Source organism: Carettochelys insculpta, chromosome 1 (assembly GCF_033958435.1).
Source record: "Carettochelys insculpta isolate YL-2023 chromosome 1, ASM3395843v1, whole genome shotgun sequence".
In the NCBI taxonomy this organism is placed as follows: Eukaryota; Metazoa; Chordata; order Testudines; family Carettochelyidae; genus Carettochelys; species Carettochelys insculpta.
In genome coordinates this window covers 20,105,424-20,125,409 of record NC_134137.1, presented here as the reverse complement: position 1 = coordinate 20,125,409, position 19,986 = coordinate 20,105,424, and the positions used below count along the sequence as shown (strand labels likewise).

Here is a 19,986-nt window from a genome sequence, read left to right as displayed (position 1 = left end):
CTGCCATGCAACATTCCATTCTAATGATATCGCTGTATCAGTGAGTGTGTGCTTGTGTGCGTGTAATGACTTTGAAGTGCTGCTGGTACCCCTGCACTGAGGTTTTTTTAAAAAATGCTGTACTTTTCCCATGGCTCTATGAAACACCCTCTAAGTTCTTGTCTGATTGGAGATAGTCTACCAGCAGGACTTGGCATGGGGGAGAAGGGGTTGGGATCCCTCCACAACTGTGGTATTGGGAAGGAAATTTGATCAGGCTGTCCTGCAAAGCAGATAATCCTCAAAGAGATGTGAGCCCCTATATGGCCCTAGCAACACTGCACACAGCTCCATAGATGGAGACGGTTGAGGGAGAACTGCAGGACACTAGGCAACTGAGGCACCTCAGTCCCATTTTAAAAGGTGATTGTGGTTGGAGTGGGGAAGCGCAGGCAAGCCCACTGATGGGTTTGGGAGGCAGAATTTCACAGGTGCTCAGTGTTTCAAAGGGGCCTGGAGCTCCCTGCTGCTGCCACTGCTATTGTGGCAGCAGCAGCAGTGCCTGGAGCCCCGTGCCCCTTTTAAATGCCATGGAAGTGCCACTCCACGTGACTCTGAGGAAGCGAGCCCAGTGCTGTGCTATAGGTGGTGCTAAGAGCTAACTACCCTCAGCCCTGCCCCTTCCACTGGAGACTCCGCCACAAGAAACAAACCTTGTCCCCAGACTCACAGCAGCTGTCGGCCCCACTGACTGCAGGGGCCTGCTTCTGCCTCTGGGATGCCGTGCGGTGTAGCTGTGAGTGCAGATGGGGACTGTGGGTCAGGGCCCGGCAGTTCTAATCCACCCTCAAGCAGGGAGTGTGCCTAAGAGTAGAGGAATGGAAGGCTCCTAGTTTTACTCCTGATTTTTCTGGGTGGTTTTGGCCAAGACATGTATCATCACTGTACCTCCATTGACTCTACGGAATGGGTGCAGTAATGTTGACTTCGTAGGGCATTGGGAGAAATAATTGAAACACACTCACAGACCACTGACAGAACAGTAGAGGGCAGGTTGTCTATGAAAATTAGTTGACAATATTGGTGGTTTTCATTCATTCGCTTGAATGGAAAAGGCAATACCTCACAGTTAAGTGAATTATTTTGGAACAGCCTCAAACAACCTCAGCCTCCACCTGAGTAACATTTTCACACCCTTTCCCTCAGCCTTACAGCCCATTGGCAGTTTCCTTGAAACTGGATGTAAGACACAGACCCTCCAGTCTCATTAATTAGCTTGGGAAAGTCTTGTCTGGGATTAGGCAGTGATTCACCCTCCTGCCTCCTGAGCACCCTGTCGTCAAACTGGAAGTGCAGTGATGTTTGTTTAAACCAGGAGAAACACCTGTGCTCGGCTTGCTGTGTGTCCCTCTCATCTCTGTGTAAAAATGGCTTATTCCATCCTGGAGCTCCCCATGCAGAGGGATGGGAGCCATGGCCACTCCTGCCAGGTGCAGAGGAGGTATTCTCTATGCACTGGAAAAGGCTGCCAGAGGAATGATATTCATAACGTATTACTCTGTAGCAGTGGTTCTCAGACTCTCAGTTGGGACCCAGGGCTGCCCTGCCATTTGACTTGCTGGACCCTGGGCTGAAGCCTGAGCCTACCACCCTGGGTGGCAAAGTTGAGGTTACAGGCCCCGCACCTGGGACTGAAGCCCTTGGGCTTCAACATTGGCCCTCTGGCCCTGAGCAGCAAGGCTCAGACAGGCAAAGGTTTTGGTCCATTGTCCTGGGGTCATGTAGTAATTTTTGTTATCAGAGGAGAGTTGCAGTGAAATGAAAATAAGAACCTTTGCTCTATAGCGCTTTTTGGCTGCAGAGCTCAAAGGAGGTCACTGTCGTTAGCCCCATTTTAGAGATGGGGAAACTGAGACAGAGAGCTGCATTGTGATTTGCCCAAAATCACCCAGCATAATAGTGGCAAAGGCAGTAAAAGAATCCAGGAACTTTTGTGTCCGAGTGTCATACCACTACACTGCATACAGCTACAGGTGTTGTTGGCTGATCTGCTAGAGTTCTCATGGGTCTAGCATAACCAATAAGATCTAATCGACAGGCTCCATTCAGGTGCCAAAGTTTGGAAAATGGAACTTGACCAAACCTTAATTTCTTTTCTATCCACAATGACCACATAGCTGGTAAGACCTCCCTGACCCGGCTGTCCATAACTTATCTCTCAAGCTATGTCCAGACTAGAGGGTTTTGTCAGCAAAACAGCCATTTTGTCAACAAAACCCGCTGAGCATCCAGATTCCCAAGGGCATTCTGTTGACAGTAAGTTGACAGGATGCAGCACTGTTGTCGACAACTCTACACCTCTCGCCAGGAGGAAGAACTCTGCTGTTGACAGAGATCTGTTGACAGAAAGCCGGTCTGGACGTTCTGGGGGGGCCTTCTGTCGAGAGAAAGGGCTTCTGGGACTCCAGTCCGTCTGCTGTGCTTCTGGTTGGCTGTTTTGCCAATAGAGCAGCTGGGCACACTGTTTCAGTCGTGGTGTTCTGGTGCTGGTATCCTTCATTGTATGAGTGGTAGCAGAAACTTCAAAATAGCCAAGGTCAAAATTAGTTAACTTGAAATAAATTATGCAATTTGCATTGTGCAAGTTATTTCGAGTTAGGGCTGCAGTGTAGCTGTAGCCTTAGAGAACAGAACCAGTGACCCAATCTGGTAGGTAGCAACCAGCACAGTAAGCCTTCTGTGTAGTCCTAAAGCAGCCTGTGGGCTCTGTGTTTTAAATGAGCTTCATGTATTTTACATCTGAATACCAAGAAAGCCATTAGTATTTGGACTTGCTTCTCAGTCAGTCCCTTCTGTGGGGATGAGAAGGGAATCTCTTGTGAATTGCTATAAGGTTAGGCACCGCCAGCCAGGGCACATTCCTGTGCCTTTTATGTTGCAGCATCTCACCCTTTCTCCTCTTTGTCCTTCCAAGAATTGATTTCAGTTAAAATAACCGAGGTATACAGCGCTTTGGGGTCAGGATGATCTGACTTGGCTCTTTTCCCTCCTCTCTCTCTCTCTCTTCTGTCCTGTAATTTTTTCCCCTCATTCCCATGCTCCTCTGAGAGGCTATCACTGCTTTGGAAGGGTCTCATGTTTCTGTAGTCCTTTTTCAAATACGAGACAATTACTGACACTCTGCACACAAGGATGTTATTTTATTTACGCTAGATCTCTCCCTCTCCCTCTCTAAGCAAATGTTCACTTTGCAACACACAAACAAAACAGCAAAATATCATGTCAGCATCAGCTACAGAAGGGAAATCCTAATGGTTGGGAAAGGTGTTGAATTGACAGCCTGGGAGACAGGTGTCCTTTATTTACCCAAAGAACAAACATCTCAATGTCCAACGGATGTGCCAAGTGATGTGCCATATTTAGGGGGTGAGAGACTATTTCAATCATTGGCCTCTCTGTTGAGTGCCAATGACAGTGGAATGTGGACATCTGTCCTCTGGGAACTAGCTTGAGACCACCTGCTCTTTTTACACTGGCCACTAATTTGCATTTGCTACTGAGGAAGGATGCTTGTATATTTAAGGAACCCTCACACTGCACCTTAACAACTGTACGTTCAATCCTGGGCTCTACCACAGATGCCCTGTAGGTACTTGGTCGAGTCACTTAATCACTCTTAATTCAGTTCCCCATCTAGGAGATGGTGATACTTCCTTTGTCTGTCTTGTCTATTTAGACTGGAAGTTGTTTGTGACAGAGTCTGTCTCTTAACTTTGTGTTTGTACAGCACCTAGAACAATGGAGCTCTGATCTCAGCGGCAGTTCTAGGCACTACTATAATGCAAATGATAACCTTCCCTGCATTTGAACTACTAGCCTAGAGGTGAAATGCTCTAGCCCATTACCATCAAAACAAAAAGCAGTCAAGTAGCACTTTAAAGACTAGCAAAATAGTTTACTAGTTTGCTAGTCTTTAAAGTGCTACTTGACTGCTTTTTGTTTTGATAGTGTATAGACTAGCACGGCTTCCTCTCTGTTACTAGCCCATTACCAGTTTCCTGTGGCACCGAGCTCCCTTTAAATACATGAAGTGCATAGTGGTTGAGACTGTGGGCTGGATCTTCAGCTGCTGTGAACTGGAATAGCTCCATCAAAGTCAACACAGCTGCGTTAATTTTCACCGGTCACGGATCTGGCCCATAGAATCACTGTCAGCTATAACACAAATGCATTACAATATGATGAGCACCTTCAGTTCCTATTCAGACCCTCCAATGGGGGGAGAAAGGGGCAGCACTTCATGGGGGCCCAGAGCTCCTGGCAGCAGTGGCAGCAGCCAGAGCCCCAGGCCCCTTTGAAACACCATGGAAGCATCATTCCACTGCCCCAGATGGCACTAAGGGCTGATTGTCCTCAGCTCCACCCTTTTCTCCTGAGGCTCCGCCCCTTCCAGGAGAGAGAGCAGACCCACCCACATCTTGCACCAGGGCCACAGTGCTGCACCCAGCTGTTCCTATTGAACCTGTTAAGGTGTTCAGCATCTCACAAGCATGGCCCTTTTGAAGCATGTTGTCTACCATGCTTCATATTTCAGCCCCCAAAATTGTGAGTTTTGAACTTCTGCTGTAGGTGAGCAGCCAGTCCTAGCTCTGAAACAACGCTGTGAGGAGGAACGCTATAGAAAATGCTACAGCTGATGAGAGAATCGCAGTATTCACTGTAACAGAAAAAATCTCTCCTCCTCTGCTTAATGCAATGACTTCATCATATTCCTCTAGTGTTGCACTCAGGGAGGGCTGAGTTCAAATTTCGAGCCTGCTCTTAGGGCTGGGTTTAAAATTACAACAAGCCAGTGACTTTCTAGGTCTTAATGGTCCCCGAAGAAAAGAGACAAGGGAGGATTTGTGGTGTTAACTTTAAAGGGCTTGGAGTTTGATGGGAGAATGTCCAGAATGAAAGAAGAGAAGGCAGCTATCAACATATGGCAGCAAGAAGTGGGGAAGAAAAAAGGTCGAGATTGTCTTTCCCGTTAACCGAGTAGATGAACCTTTATAAGGTGACTTTACCTCTTTGCAATGAAAGATGCCTGTCAATTTTCTGAAGAGGAGAGAAGGGATTTTTTTCCCCCATTTCTTATTAGATTTTCCAAATGCAATACAGTCAGAGGGAGGAGGCAGGGCTTGACAAATGGAAAGCTCTCAGAAGCTGTGTCATCCCAGCAGTAGACGTATTGACAGTAAGTGTAACAGAGAGATAGCCGTTTTAGTCTATATTCTATCAAAACAAAAAAGCAGTCCAGTAGCACTTTAAAGACTAACAGAATAGTTTATTAGGTGTTGAGCTTTTGTGGGACAGACCCACTTCTTCAGACCATATGACCCAGTGGTCCTAGCTGGCACTTCATCCTGCTTGAAGCAGGGGCTGGACTAGATGACCTCCTGAGGTCCCTTCCAGCCCTATGATTCTGTGATTCTGTGAAGAAGTGGGTCTGTCCCACGAAAGCTCACCACCTAATAAATTATTCTGTTAGTCTTTAAAGTGCTACTGGATGGTTTTTTTGTTTTGACAGTAAGTGTATTTTTAATGAGGGTAGGAAGAGATTTTCCAGAATAGCTTATTTCGAAATGGCACATCTGCACAAAAAAATGCCTACCAAAATAGCACTCAGCTATTTCGAAATAGAATGTCCACACTCAGTAGAGCTGCTTTTAGATTACAGCCCCTGGAAGCACTATCGCTTATTTTGAAGTAGCCCCTATTCTCTATCTATACAGTCTCTAATCTGAAATATCTATCTTGGAATAGGCACTATTCCGTGTAGAATGGGATTCTCAGAATTTGAAATAAGCCATCCACCATGTTGAAATTTTTATTTTGAAATAGCGGTTTTGCTGTGTCGACGCTCACAAAGTTATTTCAGAATAGCGGCCATTAGGACAAAATGACTTTGCTGTGTAGACACACCCCAGAACAAATTGCCTACAGAAGTTGTAAAATCTCCATCACTAGAGGTTTTCAAGAATAGTTTAGACATGCCTATTAGGAATGGTCTAGCTAATACTTAGTCCTGCTTCAGTACAGGTGACTGGACTAGATGGCCTATCAAGGTCACTTCCAGTCCTATACTACTATAATCATATGATGCTTGGCTATGATGGAAAAGTGCAAAGCCAGAGACATGACTCTGAGCTGATCTCTTACCCAATTTTTCTCTGACTGTTAAAATTGACGGTAAGTGTATTTTTAATGTGGGTAGGAACACCTTCTGTCAGTGACTCCAGACAGCGGTGAGGTGTTTCCTTTGCCACCTGTCTGGAGAGGATCCAGCTTCCACTCATGGTCGCTTTCACTGCTGTAGCACCCGCACCCGCTGACACTGAAGGCATAATGTCAAATCATAGGATGAAATGTGCTCCAGAATGGGAGTTTTGTTCTTAACTTCAATAGGGCCAGCTTCCAGTCTAAGGCCTGTTCTATGGTGCAAAGTTAAATCATCACAACTGCTTTGCTTGGGGCTGTGATGTCTAGCCTAAATCAACCTTACTGTAATTTAACTTCTTGTCCTGTCCTCGATGGTTAAAGAGAACTGTTTATCACCCTTCTCTATATATCAGCCATTTGTGTACTTGCAAAAAGTTACTGTGTCCCCCCTCCGTTTTCTCCTCCCCAGGCTAAACAAACAAACAAAGTTTTCCCATCTATCCTCTCAGATCATCTATTTTAGGGCTTTAATCATTTTTACTGCTCTTCTCTGGACTTTCTTCAAGTTGTCCACATCTTTCCTGAAGCGTGATATTCTGAATTGAAGGAGCTGCTAGTGTTGGGTGCTGGCTCCTGGGTGTGACAAGGCTCCATGGGCCACAGTGGCTTTTTGGGAGTACGGCCCTGCAGATCACAATGGTTATCCATGGAAAGTCGCATCTGTGAATAGACTTCTATTTGCACTGGGCTCTACTAATTTGTCTCTGAATTTAGTTCACTTTAAAAGGCCTTTTCTAATCTCATCTACAAAACAGAGCCTGCAAGCAGGATCCATTTTCTCAAGACACGTTGGACCTGATTCACCCCTGTAACTGGGTTTTACCCGCAGAAGCTCATGACCTAATACATTTGTTAGTCTCTAAGGTGCTACAGCACTGCTTGTTATTTGTGAAGCTACAATCTAACAGGGCTACCACTCTGAGACTATTCAGAAGCCATGTGATTCCATTGACTTCTCTGCCGTTATCCTTACTTCACAGCAATATAAGCAAAAGGAGAATCAGTGCCTCTGGTATCAGATGGACATAGCAAGAGTTAACACAGCAACATCAGCACCTGCCCTGCAAATGCCATCTCACATCTGCCCCAAGGATCGGTTCTAGGGCCAGTACTGTTCAACACCTTTATTAATGACCTGGATGAGAGGATGGATTGCACTCTCAGCAAATTTGTGGATGACACTAAGTGAGAGGGAGAGGTAGATATGTTGGAGGGTAGGGATAGGGTCCAGAGTGACCTGGATAAATTGGAGGATTGGGCCAAAAGAAATCTGATAAGGTTCAATAAAGATAATAGCAGAGTCCTGCACTTGGGACAGACGAATCCCAAGTATCAGACTGGGGACCAACTGGCTTAGCAGCAGTGCAGCAGACAAGGACCTAGGGATTACAGTGAATAAGAGACTGGATATGAATCAACAGTGTGCCCTTGTAGCCAAGAAGCCTAATTGCATGGGGTGCATTAAGAAAAGCATTTCCAGCAGATCTAGCAAAGTTATTATTCCCCTCGATTTGGCACTGGTGAGGCCACCTCTGGAGTATTGTGTCCAGTTCTGGGCTCCCCAGTATAGAACGGATGTGGATGCATTGAAGCAGGTTCAGCAGAGGGCAATGAAAATTATTAGGGGGCTGGTGCACATGACCTATGAGGAGAAGCTGAGGGATTTGAGGTTATTTCGTTTGCAGAAGAGTGAAGGGTGATTTGATAGCAACCTTTAACTTCCTGAAAGGGGGCTCTAAAGAGGAGGGAGAGAGGATGGAGAGTGATGGATGGCAGAACAAGTAAGTCTGAAGTTACAGAGGGAGAGGTGTAAGTTGGATATTAGGAGTAACTATTTCATCAGAAGGGTGGTTAAGCAATGGAATGCTTTACCTAGACTGGTGGCGAAATCTCCATCCCTAGGGGTTTTTGAGTCATGTCTTGACATAGTCCTGGCTGGGATGATTTAGTTGTGTTTGACCCTCCTTTAGGCAGGGGGCTGGACTTGATGATCTCCTAAGGCTCCTTCCAGCCCTAGGATTCTATGATTCTATGATCTGCAGTCCTTTCTCATGCAGACACTCCTCTTGACTTCAATGGCACTGCTCAGAGGAGAAAAAAAAACATTCACAATGTTTGGAAACCAAATCTGGCCCTAACTCTGTATCCATGAGGCACCCATAAATATAACTGACTGTGAAAGGGGATTTACACCTCATCCACAGAAGCACCTTTTCAAGTCAGTGAACACGGGAAATGTTTCTGGGCAGTATCTGGCTCCCAGCAGAGGAGAACTGTCATTATATCAGCTGCCATGGTTAAAAACTACATTCTGAGCAATAATTTCCAAAGTAGACCAAGTCATTATTTTACTCAGATAAGCACAGGAACATTTTGTAAAAATATGTGTACCCAGTCATAGTCAAGTGCTGTAAGCAGAGGCATTTAAAGCTGTCAGCAAGGAGGGAAATACCACTCTTTAGATTGAAAAACAGTCATAAAAAGTTCCTGGCTCCCAGCCTAGTCAATACCGTAGCTGGCCACAATTTCAGATTCACATTTTTCCTTCTGCAATAAAGTCTCAGTTGTTTTTTCCTAACCATAACATTTGGCCTAACATGCACATCTTAACTGTGAACTCTGCAGGACCGTAGCCTCTGCTGGTGTCGGTCAACAACATTGACTGTGATGGAGCTACATGCATTGACACTAGCTGAACATCTAGCTGTTCCCTTAAGGGATCAGCAGAGCATCTGTAGCATGAACCTGATGAGCAGTTCACATGCGAGCAATGCTGCTAATGTGGAGTGAAGGTCATGGGTGCTCAGTGCTGACCCTGCCTTCCCAAATCATAAGAATATAAAGCCCGAAACTCAAGGGCTGGAAAACCAGGGTATACAAGGTTACAATGATGCTTCCCATGTACCCTTAACTCTGCCCCTGTGAGAATGGCACAATGGACTCAGAGCAGGACAGCGCTAACTATCCTGGCAATTGCCCTGCAGTTGGTACAGTTCAATGGACCATGCCTGTTCCTAGAGACTTCAGTGTGATCTGAGCATCACCTTTGATCCAAGGAGTATCTAAGACTGATAACACACAAAGGCACAGACCTTCAGACCTTCAGGGAGGGATGAAAGTGGGGGCAGGTTCACAGTGGGGTGGCACAAGGATGTTTTTATGGCAATCTATTTCTGCATGAGTATTTTAGAGTTCTTTCAGATATCTCTAAGCAGAAGCACTGCAGCAACTTCAACTCCAGTGTTACTAGGTGCTCCCCCATCCTCCTGCAGGCAGGGGCTAGAGTGACCAACCTGCACTGTCTCTCCAGAGAATGTAAGGCCAGCAAAGATGGAAACACTAGCCTTCTGGGTTCTAGACCACGCAGTGGTTAAAGTCACTGGTGATCCGTCTACACCAGCTCTGCTGGGTTGCTGGCACTGAAGAAGCTGTGCTAGAGCTGGAACAATGGTAGGAAATAACCTGTTTCTTGTAGACAAGGTTCTGGAAACAGATATTCTCCAGCCATCCAGAAAATAGGTACAGCACAGCGAACACTGCTGATATTAGATGTCCGCACTGAATTATACCTCTAGAGCACGGGTGGGCAACCAAGAGGAGAGAGGGTCCCTCCTTCACCTCAGTGGACTGCAGTAGCTCATGGACTCCTGGAGTTCCACCTGCAGCCCTGCTGCCCTGTTTACCCCACTCTTCCATGCACCTCTCACACACCATGGTGAGGAGCCCCGCACTTACCTGCACACCCACCCCCTCCCAGCACTTTGCCAGCATGCGAATCACAGGGCTGGAACATTGCAAACAGCTGATTCACTGCGTTCTGGCCCTGGGAGGGAGGGGGAGGAGCAGAGACAGATTATCCTGATTTGCTGCTCCTCCAAAAGTACTGGGAGAGAGGAGTGGGAGTAAGTGCAGAGCTGCAGTGTGATAGAGGTGGCTGGAGGAGGTAGGCAGCCAGGGGGTCTGCGGGCTGCCTGTTGTTCACCACTGCTCCAGGGGCAAGATATGTTGTATGCCCTCCTCTGTCTGGAAAACAACTCTGCCAACAGATGTGCCCATTGCAATGACTTTGCCCACTCAGAACTGAGCCAGTCTGCTAATCGGCTACAGCTCTTGGTGATACCAGTTGGAGCTGCCTTTGAACCCATGGTGCTGAAAGCCAGGATGCCACTGCCTATCACCAATCCCTCCCTCCTGCTCTCCCCACCACAGCTCCTACTGTGCCTTGAGTGTGTATTTTTAGGAGAAAGGGAATGATACTCAGTTCAATAGGCTTGCACTCCCCTAAAACTGGAACCCCATCATTCTTATTAGTTGTATTACAGCAGGTCCAAGAGAGATCAGCTATGCTCTAGGGGCTGTACAAACAGTCCCTGTCCTACCGAGTGTGGGCAAAGAGTGATAGAAATGATGAGTTATTACAGCAGGGGAGCTGAGGCACAGAGACGGGGATGATTTGTCTAAGATGACACAGTGTGCATATAGAGAGTCAGGATTGGAATCCAGAGCTTTTGATTTGCAGCCTTATGATATAAGCACAAAATCAGCCTTCCCCTAGCCTAGTTCTGTTTCCAGCCAGTACAGAACTCCTAAGGCCTTGGCTTTTCTTTAAGAGCCAGAGCTGTTAGCATGGATCAAAGATAATCCCAATCATGTCAAGTGAATCCTTTAACAGGCCTTGCTTTCCTCCCCCTATCTCTCCCCCCGAAAGTACTGATCGCTGATGTTTGACCTCACACAGGCTTTCCTACCTAATACCCAAAATATATCTTGGCAGCCTTAGTGTGCTGCAGCTGGATTTATTGTTCTGGCTCTTGAAACACCCTTCCAGACTCACATGACAATTCATCTCTCACCTGCTATTATGGAGTTCATCTCAGAACCCTAATGGACTGAGTGAGTGCTGGATTCACTCCTATTAATGCTCTCGGTGTCCATGCCACTGTGGGAAGCATAATGGGAATTCATTTTGAAAATCAATGCAGATGTCAATGGAATGGCTTCCCTTCAGGGAATGGCTTGCTTTTACTGGAGTCTGCTGGTCATTCCCCTGCCACCTGCCTTTTTTTTTTTTTATTATTATTATTATTATTATTCTTTGTAATAAGGGAGAGCACAGTGGAGCCATTATTCCTGCTTTTAATCGCTGTTTATTTTTTAGTGCGCTCATCAGCTTCCCCACATCTTTGGTAGATGCCGAATCACTTCGGTGCTATGGCCTGTTGCTGAATTCTAACATACCTCATTTCCACAGCCGCCAGGCCACAGTGCCATTAGAGGAAATGCAGCATGAAGCTGGTAAAAAGGATAGCTAAGAAGAGGCAGTTTACAGTGTGTCCTAAAATGGCTGACTCGGCAGCTAGGCCTGTGCAACAACAATCAAAATATACCATCTGAATACAGCATGGCTCACAGATGTGGGTCCTTATGAAACTGGGATCCTTTTGTTTTTCACACAGGCCTCTGCACAGAGGGAGGCAGCCCTTTAGGGGTGGTTGGGCTGCGGGGCAGAGGATGACGTGTGACTTTTTATTTATAGCAGCAAGACTTGATAAATGCAAAGTAATGCACACTGTAAAATATAATCTCAACTCCATGTATATAAAATGGGGCCCAAATTAGCTATTACCACTCAAGAGACAGATCTTGGAGTCATCGTGGATAATTCTCTGAGAACATCCACTCAATGTCCAGCGGGAGTCAAAAAAGTGAACAGAATGCTGAAAATTATTAGAAAAGGGAGAGATAATAAGACAGAGAATATCATATTGCTGCTATAAAAATCTGCGGTATGCTCACATCTTGAATAATGCATTGAAAGGTGGTTGTACCATGTCAAAAACTATATTGGCATTAGAAAAGGTACACAAAAGGGCAAATATTAGGAGCATGGAACACGTATGAGGAGAGATTATTAATAAGCCTGGGACTTTTCAGCTTGGAAGAGAGACAACTAAAGGGGATATGATAGAGATCTATGAAATCATGACTGGAGAAAGGAAATAAGAAAGTGTTACTCATAACACAGGGACTAGGGAATTACACAATTAACTTAATAGGCAGCAGGTTTAAAACAAGCAAAGAAAGTATTGCTTCACACAGTCCACCTGTGGAACTCTTTCCAGAGGATGTTTTGAAGGCCAAATTATAGCAGGATTTGAAATAGAACTTGATATGTTATACCTATGTTGTAGAACTAGAAGGGGCCTTCAGAAGTCATTGAGTTAATACCCTGCTCTCACAGCAGGACCATCCCTGATATGGGCAACAGAGGATGGATCACTTGGGCTGCATCTACACTAGCAAACTCTTTCGAAAGCTTTTTCTACAGAAAGGGGTTCTTTCAAAGGAGCCCAGGGATTGTCCACACACAAAGCGTTCTTTCAACATTAAATCGAAAGAATGTGGTGCACCTTTTGAAATCACTCTTCCTTTCCCATTTCAGGAAGAGCACTCCCTTTTGAAAGAAAACATGAAGACACTCCACAGGCCCTTCTTTCAAAAGAGCCGTCTTCGTTTTCGATCCCTGGCCTGTTCTTTCGAAAGAGTGGGGGCTGTGTAGACGCTCTCTTTTGAAAGAGCAGCTCACTCTTTTGATTTGCTTTTTTTGTGGTGGACACACTCTTCCAAAAGAAGTTCTTTCAGAAGAGCTCCTTTCAAAAATCTCTGTAGTGTAGACATAGCCTTGACAATTACCTCTTCTGTTGGTTCTCTCTGGAGTACCTGGCATTGACCACTATCTGAAGTCAGCTGGGATGCCCTAGCCAGAGGCTGCACTTGTCTGAGCAGGCAGTGAATAGGGAAGGCAGAAACTATTTTCCCTCCACCTCCATCCTGAGCCAGCACTGATGCAATCATCTGTATGTACAGAAAGTAGTGTCTGCTTGATGATATTCTTCTCCCACTCCTCTACTGTGCAGCCTGTCTTCATTAGCATTTCCGTGCAGCCTGTTTATGTCAGAGAGGTTGGTGGAAAGGAGCTGCAAGGCAAGCAGGTATGAAGTCCCTCTGGGAAGATACCCCTCTCATAGAACTAGAAGGGACCTCAGGAGGTCATGGAGTCCAGTCCACTGCTCTCTTGGCAGGACCAAGCACTGCCCCGTCTTCCCCCCCCCCCCCCGGCCACAATCTATTTGCCCCAGATACCTAAATATCCCCCTTAGGGATTGAGCTCACAAGCCTGGGTTTAGCAGGCCAATGCTTGGACCACTGAGCTATTCCAGTGCCCTAGACTGCTTCTGTAGCAGCCCCAGGGGCAGGGGCATGCCAGAGAAGGGAGAGGATGGAGCCATGGTGGGTCTGTGCTCTGGCTATTCTGTGCCCTTGCAAAACCCTGGACAAGCCATTGAAGCAGGAAGTGGAACTCAGAGCAGTCAGCTGGGATGCCCTAGCCAGAGGCCGCACCCGTCTGAGCGGGCAGTGAATAGCGAACGCAGAAACTGTTTTCCCTCCACCTCTATTCTGTGCCAGCACTGATGCAGTCAGCAGCTCGGCTCTAGGGCCTTCAGGGCAGGGACTGTATTTCCAGAGTCTATGTACAATGGGGTACCAGTTCTGATTGCGGTCTCTGGCTACTGTAGCAACCAGGGGAGCCAAAAGCCTCTGAGTCCTCCTGAGCAAGGTGTGTGTGTGTGTGTGTGGGCAGAGGGTGTGGCTCCACGCTCCCAGAAAGAGTGGGAGGAGCCCTCAGAAGGCAGGGGTGGGGCCAGGGAGAGCCATCCCTTGACTCCGCACAGAGCCTATCTTGCTTCCCCCAGCCCCTAGCCCTTGGAGCCACCCAAAGTACATAGTGCAATGCTCCGGCAGAGATTTAAAGGGCCCAAGTCTCCAGCTGCTGCCGCTGCTGAAGTAGCAGCAACAGCAGCTGTGTGTCCTGGGCCCCTTTAATTGCTGGGCTCCAGAGCAACTGATCCTTTTACCCCCACTGCCAGTGAGCCTGGTAGCAACATAAATATTTAATAGTAATGATAGAGCTCAGGGGACTTTTTTTTTGTCCAAGGACACTGAGGCAACTCTCTACTCTGAAAAAGCACCGAGGGATTTTTAATGACCACGCAAAGAAGACAAGCTGGGTTTTTAAGTTCTCCTCTAACCCCATTAATGTCAATGTTCAATATTGATTGTTTTTGTGTTTAGCATGAACCACACAATAAAGTCGAGACACACTCCCTAACTCTTATTAATGTGATTTTTCTCTTCTCATAAGTTTGTAGTATGATGGGGGAAATACATCAGCAGTGACAGATCAAAAGGCAGATCAATTTGGCACCTTGACATGATTTAGGGGATTGAAAAATCTCCTCATAAGGGGCCACTCTTTTCCTGAGACACTTTTCTTCTCTCTGTTGGTCATGTCACAAGGACAAAGAGCCAGATTTAGATCTCAGTTTTACCAGTGTAAATCCAGAGTAGCTGCGCTGACTTCAATCTAGATCAGAATCTGGCCCAGATTTGGAGATCTAGAGACAACATAAGAGGCAGTTGGATCAAAATGGAGTAACAACCAGTGTGCTCTAGGCCTTCACTTCACTGGGAGTTTTTTTTCTGGGCAAAAACTGCAAGCCAGGGCCTGTTACTTCGGTGTATTTATCTGTAGGGCCCATAATCTGGCAGGCAGCTTGTTGATTCAGAAGCAGTGACCTGTGTGAACAAAGATTGTGGTCCAAGTCCAGGTCTTAGCACCCAGATGTCCACTTCACAAAGCCACCATCACCACTGGCACTTTTCTGCCCATCCTTGGCAGAAAGGTCAATGGAGATGGAGACTGGGCTGTCTGTCTCTCCTCTCATCAGGTGCAAATTTGTAATGGGGGAACAACTTCCCTTTAGCTGTGGTAAATTCTGCATCACTTGACATTTTCCAATCAAGAATGGTTATCTTTGTGACAGAGCTGTTCTGGCTGAAACAGAAGTTAGAGCCTCCGTGTGGGTGAAGTTCCTTGGTCTTTCTGCGGCAGAAAACCCAGGTGACCATCAGGCTAATTTCTGGCCTCAAAATCTATGAATCCCATGGGGTGGTCCCTGCAGGTCACAGCTGAGGCAAACAAGACATTTGTACTGTTGTTGACTGTGCTGCGGTAGCTCTGCAGAGGGAGGGTTTAATTCCCCAGGACTGTCAATCAGGCACTTTGCCCATCAACACTACGGCTACATCTACACGTGAAGCCTACTTCGAAGTAGCTTATTTCGATGTAGCGACATCAAAATAGCCTATTTCGATGAATAACGTCTACACGTCCTCCAGGGCTGGCAACGTCGATGTTCAACTTCGACGCTGCGCAGCACCACATCGAAATAGGTGCAGCGAGGGAACGTCTACACGCCAAAGTAGCACACATCGAAATAAGGGTGCCAGGCACAGCTGCAGACAGGGTCACAGGGCGGACTCAACAGCAAGCCACTCCCTTAAAGGGCCCCTCCCAGACACAGTTGCACTAAACAACACAAGATCCACAGAGCCGACAACTGGTTGCAGACCCTGTGCCTGAAGCATGGATCCCCAGCTGCCGCAGCAGCAGCCAGAAGCCCTGGGCTAAGGGCTGCTGCACAGGATGACCATAGAGCCCCGCAGGGGCTGGAGAGAGAGCGTCTCTCAACCCCTCAGCTGATGGCCGCCATGGAGGACCCCGCAATTTCGAAGTTGCGGGACGCGCAACGACTACACGGTCCCTACTTCGATGTTGAACGTCGAAGTAGGGCGCTATTCCCATCCCCTCATGGGGTTAGCGGCTTCGATGTCTCGCCGCCTAACGTCGATGTTAACTTCGAAATAGCGCCCGACACGTGTAGCCGTGATGGGCGCTATTTCGAAGTTAGTGCCGCTACTTGGAAGTAGCGTGCACGTGTAGACACGGCTTACATGAGTTAAAATCACAGCTATAAAACCAGTGACTTCAGTACCATCTGATTAGAGTTTTATATGCACGGTGATTATGTGCATCACCTGGGAGTCCTTGAAAGCACTTTAGCTAAACTGGCTCTGCTTTTCCAACATATACATATTCTTGCTTTTTAGGGGACTTAAAGCTTGGCTGTAAAAATTCCTGCCTGGTTCAAGCTCCAGGGCGCAGGATTGTTTTTGATCTCTGTAAGGTCATTGCTCAAAAAGAGAGTTAATATTTTAAAGGATACTTCCTCCAACAACAGTGCAGAAAAAGTGCTGGGTAGTGGCTAGAAAAGGGAATTTTGAATTTGGTTTGTCCTCTCGTCCCACATAACCTGGTGTAAATCAGAAATGGCTTGCTTGGAGTCAATGGAGATATCCATAAACCCAGTGTGAGAAAAGAATCAGGACTCTGGAATGCCTTCCTGCTCTGCCACTAACACAGTATGTGACCTTGGGCAAGACACCGCACTTCTTCCTGCCTCCGTTTACCCTGCTGTAACGAGCAAGTAATAATGATCCCATAAAATGTGTGGTGGTATGTGGTGAGGTGTACTGAACACCTGTGTCTAAGACCTCTGAGGAATTCTTTGGATGAGAAACACACCTTATTTAAAAGCTTCCATTTCTGAATTGCCACCCCATGACAATGCTAGAGCCTGATCACAGCAGTCATTCTCACCTTTGCAAAGTGAGCACAAAAAGGGTGTAACATGCTGCCACTATATGCTGGTAACATGGTAGACTCACTGGGCATAGGTTTGACTGGCTACCTAAGGCAGGGGAGGATCAGGCCCTCTCACCTCTGAGAACTCCCAGCAATGCAAGTGTGACCAGCCACCTTCTTCTTGTATTGGTTCCTCAGCATGAATTGGGGCTAAGCTTGAAGGCCAGAACTTGGCACCTAAAGCACTTGTTGTACAAAGAGGACCTTTTGAGGCCTTCAGTGGCCTTCAGCTTAATGATTTACTGTGCAGAGACCCTGAATTTGATTCTCCCCTCCAGCTGGTTTGTCATCGGTCTGACCTCCTTGACTTCAGGGAACATTATCTTGATTTTCACTGGAGTAAATGAGAGGAGAAAGAGGATCCTGTTCCTACCACATGCTGAGAACCTCCTACTAGGTGACTTCTATTACCATCCATGATCAGGCTTTCGGGCCATTTTCAATTGCCGATAAGGTGGCATTTGATGCTGCCAATTTATAGCCATACCCTTAGACCCATTTTCCAGTTACTGGCCATACTTGTGTGTGGCCATCCTCTAGGTGGCTTTGACAGCAGATACTCACTAACTTAATGCCAGGACAAATCGCTGTCTGAGTTTCCCACACTGAGGAACATGATGAGTTCCTGTGTTGCTATATCACTAATAACCATAAGCAAAACTGTATGCTTCTCTTGCAATGCTCGGGTATTTTCCTAAAGTTTAAATTATTCACAACAAGGTTGATATGAATCATTAGTGCTGTGAAAGGCACCAGATGGGCAACCCAGGAACATTAAAGCTTATGTTGCCTGTACATTGCCCTGCCAATGTGTGTTCAGCCATGATCTGGAGATGAGAATACACCTGTGGCCCATTCGGTGGTTGGATGGCCTGCAAAGGTGCAGTTGCGTTTGTGGCTTTTGCAGTGTTATTTTTAAGTGCTTCACAGCTGAGAGCTCTAGATAGGTATAACTTTGACGACTGAAAGTAAGGGCGTAATGGATCGGTAGTGGGTGGGGAAGAGTGGATCGGGGTAGAATACCTTCCTGGAGAGCCAGGTGATGGGCAGTTTAGTCCTGTCTCTGTCCTTAGCCCAGTGGATGCTCTTGACTATACTATTCTCCCTTTCCCCATCAGCCTTTGTATGGTGCATGTAGATCTATGGCTAGGAAGTGCTAGGTGTTTACATGCTAACCCTCCTTGCTGTGTTCTTCTCACACAGACACACTGAGGAACATTCCCTTGGTGAGCCATGGTCCGCGTTCCTCCCCAGCTGAGCTAAACAGTTCCAGCCACCACCTGCTCAGAGAACGCAAGTCGTCAGCTCCTGCCCACTCCAGCCAGCCTACCTTGTTCACTTTCGATTCACCTACCAACCACGTCCAGACCACCTTGTCTGCCAGCGCCCCACAGGATTATCTCTTCCTGCACCAGTGTATGAGCCGAAAATCAGAAAACATGAGGTACAGTAGGATTTCTATGGGCAACATAAGGGGAAAACCTAAACATCAGCAGTGATATTCCACCCCTAGAGCTGTATCTTGAGGGAGCACTGGTGGTTGGCTACCACACAGCCATTCTGGGAGCTATTTGCAGTACTGCCACTGACTGCCTGTATGATCTTGGACAACTCACTTAATCTGACACATCTATCAATGAGAATTGTGCCTTGATCAAAGACCTGATGTCAGCCATAGTGCATCAGTAAATCAAGACAGCTGAAGAGAGGGTAATGATGGTTCTAAATTATCTTCTTGTTGCCTCAGGGCCCAGGGTTTCTATGGGGTAGGCTGGCACATGGCATGATTTAGAGCAGCCTCAAGCCACATTTCCACTGTTAATCAGCAGGCAAAGCTTTCTGCACAAAACAGCCATTTTTCTGTTTCAAGGGACGGGTGGATTTGCCTGTTGTTCGATACCTTCTGATGTTGCCTGTGGAGATTGTACAAACCTGCCATCAGCCAGACCTTGGTTTGCATCAGTCATGGGTCACGTTCAGTGCAGCACTTATAGGGGAATGGCAGCCTTCCCACCTCCCAGCTGGACTGGCTGCCTTTCACAGCAGAGAGCCAGTCTGCAGAATGTAAGCAAGGAGGAGGGACCAGGGAGAGAGCCAGGGAGGGAGCAAAGGTTGCAGCACAGCTGGATTGTTGACATCAGTGGCTTCTCCTGAGTCTTCTCAGAATTTCCCTGCTGCATCTGTCTTTCACGAACCGTTAGAAAAAATTAACTTCAGCTGGAATTGATGAAACATTATAAATAACCCTATGTATGGTTCAGCTGTTAAATGCCTCTTGGAGATGAAAGACTGTTCTGCACACATCCTCTGCAAGCCTAATGACAGAGGAATCTAAGCCAGGGAGGATAGATAACAAGGGCTAGATGTCCTTGGAGTTGAATAAGACCTCTCCACACACCAGTGACCTTGTCCAACACTGTGCAAATAATGGGTTTTTCAGTCCACTGATAAGTCTGAAAAACTGGGGAGGGGACTAGTTTCAGGCTGAAGAGAAAACAATTATTTTTTAAATTGTCAGTGAATTGGAAAGTAAAACAAAAAATTGGTTTAGGTTGAACGAAATGTTTCGATTGTGAACCTTTTAAATTGGTTCTGCATTGTTTCTGAAAGTAAAATTGCAGGAAATCGCTAAACAAAATGTGGCTTCAAGCTGGACAGGTTGAAATGTTTCATTTTGAAAATGCTGAACGAAAGCCTGGCCAAATTTTCAGAGTTATTCTGTTTCGTTTTCAGCCCATGAATTCTCAAGACATTTTCATGTTGCCAAATTGGTATTGTTCCCTAGAAATAGTTACAGGCAAAATATGTTGCCCCACTCTAAACTGGACTCTGTAGAAATATTTCAGATGCCTAGAGAAACATCTGCAGGTACGCTAGCTGGGGTGAAAATAACAAGGGCTGTCAACCTTTGTGCTCATGACATTAGCTGATCTCCAGGTGGAGGGCCTGGAAAGAAAGTCCTTCCCTGATACACGATTACAGTCCAGAGCGAAGTGTCAGGGCTCCTTGGTACTGTTCCTATGCAAACTTTCTGGGTCTTACCCAGCTGTAAAATGGGAATAATAAGAGTTATGTGGCAGCAGCATTTGGGGGAACAGACTCGTTGACTTTTGCATAGTATTTTTACATCCTCAGATGAA

At 46.6% G+C, this 19,986-nt stretch overlaps 1 protein-coding gene across 2 annotated transcripts in view; it reads left to right on the top strand.

Moving 5' to 3' along the window:
- The window catches only part of GAB2 (GRB2 associated binding protein 2), a 185,062-nt gene that overhangs the window by 147,967 nt on the left and 17,109 nt on the right, over positions 1 to 19,986 (top strand). For both annotated transcript variants that reach the window (XM_074983300.1, XM_074983307.1), the window contains exon 3: positions 18,050 to 18,290. In XM_074983300.1, the coding sequence (XP_074839401.1) occupies positions 18,050 to 18,290 (241 nt within the window). The remainder of the gene's footprint in view (positions 1 to 18,049; positions 18,291 to 19,986) is intronic.